The sequence below is a fragment of the Trachymyrmex septentrionalis genome, unplaced genomic scaffold (genome assembly GCF_001594115.1).
Source record: "Trachymyrmex septentrionalis isolate Tsep2-gDNA-1 unplaced genomic scaffold, Tsep1.0 scaffold60, whole genome shotgun sequence".
Taxonomy (NCBI): domain Eukaryota; kingdom Metazoa; phylum Arthropoda; class Insecta; order Hymenoptera; family Formicidae; genus Trachymyrmex; species Trachymyrmex septentrionalis.
The window spans coordinates 2925236-2932696 of NW_017305779.1; the positions used below are offsets into that span (position 1 = coordinate 2925236).

At 31.9% G+C, this 7461-nt stretch overlaps 1 protein-coding gene across 1 annotated transcript in view; it reads right to left on the reverse strand.

The window, feature by feature from the left end:
* Nucleotides 1-1222: 1222 nt before the first annotated feature.
* LOC108752658 (probable serine/threonine-protein kinase samkC) overlaps nt 1223-7461 on the reverse strand; it is a 14775-nt gene continuing 8536 nt past the window's right edge. The window contains exons 3-6 of the mRNA XM_018493661.1: nt 5107-5150; nt 4906-5032; nt 3695-4093; nt 1223-3323 (exon numbers count right to left, since the gene is read on the reverse strand). Coding sequence (XP_018349163.1) covers nt 2655-3323; nt 3695-4093; nt 4906-5032; nt 5107-5150 — 1239 coding nt within the window. The 3' untranslated portion in view covers nt 1223-2654. The remainder of the gene's footprint in view (nt 3324-3694; nt 4094-4905; nt 5033-5106; nt 5151-7461) is intronic.

Genomic DNA, 7461 nt, shown 5'->3' on the forward strand with positions numbered 1-7461 from the left:
TCTATTATAGCATAAGGTTCTGCGTACAATAGAAGGAATAAGAAATAAAGAATAAACGATTTCAACCTATCAGAAACCATGTATTCCGATGTATTCGATTTCTGATAGATTAAAATCGTTTAATTGCCATTTGAATGTTGACCGTCACAATATTCGGAATGGTTGTGAATTATACCGTTAAATATGAATAATTTGCGGATCCTTTGCCTTTTGACTTTGATTGATTTTTTTATGCTCACGTTTTTCATCTATGCTTATATGGATTTTTATTCGTTGTCACTGGAATTGTCAACCATTGCCAATAGAATAAGGAGATTGAGTTGCCACTCTACCGTCTCACTATGAAGAAGTAAGAATTTTACAACATACGTTCAGACATACTGATGATGGCCCGGAAGTAGGTCGAAACGTTTATGCATAACTAATTATATTATAGTTTTTCGACAATAAACAATTTTTATTTTCGCACTAATATATATAACCGCGCAAAAAACTCTCATTATCCCTAATTTGTTTTGGTTTTTTAAAATCGTTTATTCTTTATTCCTAATTATTTATTCCTGCTATTGTGCGCAGGACCTAAAGAAACAAAAATTATTAGCTTATTGTATTATCGTATTTCTTTTCATCATTTTTCACACATACATATATTTAGTAATTTAATTCGAAAAATATGTGTGAAAAATATGCTCGAATATTTCTTTATTTTTTTCTCATGTGGCTTCTTTAACACTGCAATAGGATTTGCTCCGTACAGAAGCAAATGTCAAAGAGATCTAATAATCAGGGAATTGTGTCATTTGATAATTGGAGAAAAAAAATCAATTTTCGATAAGAAAAATAATTAAAGAAAATAAAAATATATAAGAAATGAGAAAACGTGATACTGTATTCTAAAATAGTATGTTGTTTTTTTCAATTCAAGAGGAAGACAAATTTTTAACTTGTCTTAACTGTTGAGACACAACGACAACCATGGCATTATAAGCAAATTGTAAATTTTTTCAATTATTTATCTTTCTGAGAGTTTATAGATTTTTTTTCTCACAAATCAGAGAATAAAATTTTCATTTATAAACAAACATAAAAAACAAGGATCTACAAGCCAGATTTACAAGAAAGATCTGTCTTGTAGTCCCTTCTTGTTATTTATGTTTGTTTATTATTATTGAACTATTATATGATATTATTTTTATTTATGTAATCATGAAATCTGAGCGAGTCTTAAGCTTTACTGTGTAGGAGTGCGAAAGAATTGATGACGCGCGCATTGTAAACGAAATAACGATAAGTGTAATAATGAGAAGATTTATCAATGCAATCTAAATGATACGATTGAAAGTCATTTTAAAAGTTGCCTAATACACCATACAGCATCACTAAAACGAGGTAACAGTATATATCGAGTAGCGTGTAAATATAATCAGATGTTGAATATAATTAGATTTGGATTATTGTACTTATTTCAACGCGCCTTTATATATTATCAAAGGAGCATCCTCTTATTTGGTGATATTTGACAATCGGAATCTCTACAAATAAAATGAATTCACTAAGAGATATGCAATAATCTCGCGGAACTGTCACGATCGATATATGCTGGACTTTCTACACTAAATAAAAATAATTATATACCAAGTGAGAATATACACAAACATAAAACATTCGATAGCATCGAAATGCATCTATCGACGAACTGGTATCGCGAAGTTCAAGTCGAACCAAGAAAACGCATCACCACTAATAATGATTGAAATACTATGCGCAATTGTGTTTCTTCCGAATCGAATGACATTTTATAATCACCTGAAATTCTTGAATCATACATTTTCTTACATGCATTCAAAATATAATTTACACATTTTTCTTTCGCGATACTCTATTTTCCAGCACGTAGTAAAATATTCACCGATGAATAGGATACAACATTGTAACGCGTTGAAAACCATTATTTTTCCCTTCAAAATAACTCGGAACATCTCCCCCCAAATTGCTTCCACAAAGCAATTTCAGTATTCTAAAAATGAATTAGAAAAATATTTTTTTTTCCTAAGTATATCTCGTGTATATAATATATATCCCGTAGTGTAAAAACAAAAGTTGAAGATTTTTACTTTGTAGCATTCTCTTAGCGTTCTAAGACAAGCAAATAATAAAATCAATTAAAAGATTATCCTCTAATGTCTTCCAGATCTTCAGCGTGTAATTAAAATCTACCAAGCATTTTAAAATATATCATGATAGCAGTATGATGTATATTCTGTAATGAATATCACACTGACATTGTCTAGTCTTTACAATCAATTTACACAAAATCGTACACAATGATTTGTCTGGACACAACGATCAATTTTCAATTAAAAAAAATCGCGGATCCTCATGTAATGAGGTCTGATTGATTGATCTTTGTTTCAGCGTCTGTTTGATATTTTTGGGATTCCAATTAGTGCTCCATCTTTACGTGATACTTTCGCGATTTTTATTGCGATACTTAACATGATATTTTCATATATCACAAGACAAAATTTAATTTGCTTGGTATCCTGACAACATCTAACGAATAAAAATAATTTATATTTACATATTGTGATTCAATACAACTTAGAGCGGACATTCCTGTTGCAGGACCATCAAAGATGTTAGATTCTTGAAGCTCAAAGAGTTTCTTTGGGATCTCTTTCTCGAAAGAAACCTTTTTCAGTCTTGCATTCCCTGATGGTAACGGTCTTCAGATTAACAGTAACGTCTGTAATAAACACTTGATCCGCCACGGGGTTTCTCGCGTGCCAATAATCCGTGCCGGGATTCGTGAGTGGAACATAAATCTCTGACCTCGAAATCTCGGTTTGTTTGACGCTTGAACTATTATTGTTGTTGTTATTATTGTTGTTATTATTGTTATTATTATTATTGTTGTTGTTATTATTATTATTATTATTATTATTATTAGGGCTATGGTGTCCATTCACGACAGCGTGTAACCTGTTATTATTAGTGTAAGAGTCCGTGGGACTGGGTGATTTGTGACCGTTCGCTTTGTCAGCAGCAACTTCACCATTCGATTTTTCCAACTTTTGCTCCGATAATTGCTTCTTCTTTGTTGTGACTTGCTCCAAAGGTGTATCTATCTGAGGAGACAGCGGTGCCGGTGGTGCACGCGGGAGAGAGGGTGGCGGACCATGAGGTACATCAGCTTCGGGACGCTTTTTGTCCTGTACTGCTGGCGCCGGTGTCGTTGGCACTGCCGGCAGAGGTTCTTCCGGTGTCGATTTCACGCTGGAGGATGACGGCCTTCTTTGATTTTGTCCATTGGCTTTGTGATTCTATAATGTAAAATGTAAATCTTGCTTTTATCAATCAGGAAGATACAACATCAAAATGCCATTATTGGTACTTTTAGGTATGTATTTCCTTTTTGAATGCCTTTGTGTATTCCTTAGCCACACTTTTATCGTTTTATAATCTAAATGGATTGCAATTCAGGTACGAAAGTTAAACAATTTTTATATATCAATTAGATGTTTTTAAGTTTTTGTTGCAACATTAATTAGTTTGAGAGTTTTATTTACGTATTTTTAATTTGTTACATGTATATAAAAAATTGTTTTAATCTCATATCATAATTTAATTTTAATAGCGTTCAACATAATGCTAATGAGTTGTTATATAATTATATATAATTATCGAAACTTACATAAGATGGATTTGTGGGGTTGTTTTTCAAAGGCAATAACCGAGGAACTTTGCTCGGAGGTGGGCTACTACTGCCACTACTAGGACTACTCGTGGTAATTGTTACGCCAATCTTCCCAGATCGACTAAGAACTTCCGCCTTCCTTTTCATACGTTCTTTTCTAGGCAATAGAGGTATGTCCATACTACTGACTGAACTGTCAGAATCGACGCTGAACGTTGATGCTAACTCTGGCGACTCATGGCTGTCTAAGGAACTTGGGAGGGTGTCCTCATCAGGAGCTACTGGATTTAAACGAGATGCTGAAGTGCTGCCCGTCGTCGATTCATCTTGACTGTCTTCGCCTACCCTTTCATCTCCGCCAGGTTCCTCATCGACAACAAGATTAGATAATTGTTCCTGAAAATGAAGATGAATGTCGCCTATTAAATTGTGTGCAAAAAACACGTTTCTAATCAAACTCTATGATCCTATTAACTCTCGAGTTTAAGTTACGACTATTTTACAAAGTAAAGAAAGATTTTATGAGCAGCTCATATTCAGGGAAGAACACCATAAAGTTCGCCAAGATACTAAGCTATTAAAGTGATTCAGTGTAATGAGGAAGTGATAAATGATCTCTTCGTACCAAAAACATGATACCAACATATAAGTTATATATACATATAAAATTGCAAAAATTGCAAAATGGTAGAAGACTTCGACTCAATTTAGTCCGCTTTACCTGCCCATGAAATATTTGGCGATTATTATATATATATATATGTGTGTGTATATTCGTATTGTATCTATATGTATGTATATATACTATTTGTTAATTATATTACACATGTATACTATATGTAATACAATTTTTAATTAAGTACTATTTAAATATCTTTCCTTTCCTAAAAATAGAATATGTTTAAAAAACTTTATGATAAATAAATCTGTCTTTTTTTTAGAAAAACATACTTGACGATATTTGAATTTTTTTGTATAGTTTGTATCTAATAATTGAATTTTTGTTAGAGATAACTAATACTCAATTTAATATAATGAGTAAAATGATTTATGTAAAACGACGGACTACAGATTACGGATATAAAATATTATTTGTTTTAAATAAAACTGTATTGTTTAATTATGGCGTTTTGTTCAATTTTAACGCAATTATTAAAGTCGTTTATTTGAAATAGAAAAGTATTTATTACGAAAAAATATATTCTTACGCTGTATCTAGTATCCCTTCGCCTTGGCCTTCTGGTGGGTACAACATCTGCACCTTTTTGGCTTTCCTCATATAATTCGATTAATCTGATGTCCAAAATATTTTCTTCCGGCTCCCACGTGTTGTATCTAAAAATACAAGAAAAATTACATCTCAGTTACGAACATCATCCATTTAATTAGACTTTCGATTTCGTACTCACTTTTTGCTCCATCCTTTCCATTTGACAAAGTACTCGATCTTGCCCTGAAAAGAAGAAAAGGATTATCAATTTTACGGGATTATCAATCACAGTTTCAACAATATGATATAAATACGTTTTTTAATAAACGAGAAATTAAGCTGTAGACTCGTAAAAATTCGCGAATTTTGATTTAGACCGAAATATAAGAGAATGAAGAGAAATTATTGAATCGTTTAATACAATTACATTGACGGTAAATACGAGCGTCAACGCGTTGAGCGACACGTGAAGCAGCATGCGCGAGTTGTCATTTCATTATTCTCAATTATCGCGACGTTACCACGTGGATATCTGTCTATCCAAGAGAATTGCAATGAAATTATATTTCTAAAAACGCAATGAGAAACGTGGGTATGCGTGTAAAGTATTAATAACTACAAATTAGCGATATGGAAAAATAAAAAACTTTCGTATCTTCAATCATGGAAATAAAAAAGAAGTTTGGATAATGTTTACATTTTTCTCTACAAAGATATAGTAAACATTTTGTTTCGATGAATGATGATGTGACGATTCAACATCGATCTCTACAACATTGTTTTTCTCATGCATTCGCTATTGACGCGTAATTGATGCATTAATCATTTTCACAATTATCCGTAATTAGGCTCTATAGTTACGCATCAACGTCAGAATTACGCGATTGCGTGCACGTGTTGCGCACCGTGCGCATGTCGGACAGATCACACGCCGATAAGATCTGCTCATCGATAAGAGCTGACTCGCTTATCAGCGCACGTAATTATAGGCCAAAGCGCGATAATTAATAGCGGAAGATGCGTTACGAATTGTCTCGTAAGATCCTTCACATGTTTTGTCAATTGCCAGATAAATCAAATTGAGCGTGGAAGTTCGATTCGCCGTTAATCAATGAGTTAAGGGTCGACAGGAGAGATTTCTAGTTAAAGAAGAATTTCTTTATGCTGAAATTATGGCTCAAATACTGGATAAATCACGTTTTAATTGCGATATTTGTAATCAGAAAAGACTCCTGAAGGATTGTACAGAATGATTTTTTTGAAAAAAAGGCAAAATAAAAATTTATTGATATATCTCACCTCAATGTGTACTACAGTGCAGTCCAGATGTACATAATTTTATTATTAAAAAATTTTCAAGAATTAATTTGCAAAATCCGGCTCTATACGCGCCTTCGGAGCTTCAAAAAAAGAAATCAAGGTTTTATGATATAATATTACTTCTTGAAGATAAAATATCAGCATAAAAACATGTATCTACACCGTAAATAAGGAGCATACCATTTTATTCATTAAAATGTTTTTAAGAATAAAATTACAATAATTACAAAATTTTATTCTTTAATAGGTTTCTAGTTTTGTAATATAAGCTAAAACGAGTTTCGGCAAAATATTGCTTTTACGAGACAGTATATGGTAAAGTCTGATAGAATACAGATATATAGCTGCACCACAAATGAGGTGTAAATGAGCTTGTCACTCCTGTCGACTCTTACCAAGTTGAGATAAACGAATAGAATGCATTTATTTATATTCTAAGATCGATGGATCTAACGAGATAAAAATATAAAAAAGAAATTATTACATAAGAACCGATCGTTAAGAAAGAAACAGTGAAAAAAATTGAGTTAATTCAGTTTAAAGATCACTGAATTTTTAATAAACGTATTTTATAAAACATTTAGAATAAATCTTAGTCTGAAGAGTAAAATCTTATTCTTAAGATTGAAAATTGAGTCACTCTTTTTCGAGGCTGACTCAATTATTATTCTTTAGAATGAGATTCCACTCCAAAGAATTTAGAGAGTATAGAGTAAATGTAGTTATAATTGCTTAGCATATGAATTCGCTCGCATATCGAGGGCAGCAGGATGTTTCCTGTCTAAATATTCGTGTGTAACTATTGCGGTTATTCGAGAAACTTGAACAGAAATTGTACTGTTTCGCAACAACCAGAGATGATATTTCACATAGTTTGACATATCAATGTTTGATGAGTAACAATAATAATTGATAAGTGATAATAATTGTTTGAATTGTTTCTCAAATAATCAGTTATAATATATATATACATATATGTGAATATTCAGACTGAAATCTCATGTCTTGGAATACGCTCCGATTTGTACGAAAATTTATGTGTCACAAATATTGATTATTAGAAAAAGGATTAAAAAAGGGATAAAACAAAAAGGATAAATTTTAAAATTAATGTTAATTTTGTCTGTATTTTTTAATTTCAGATTAAGTTCAATTTTTGTTTTCTAAGATGATATATATTTTAATTCTGAGAGAGAGAGAGAGAGAGAGAGAGAGAGAGAGAGAGAGAGAGAGA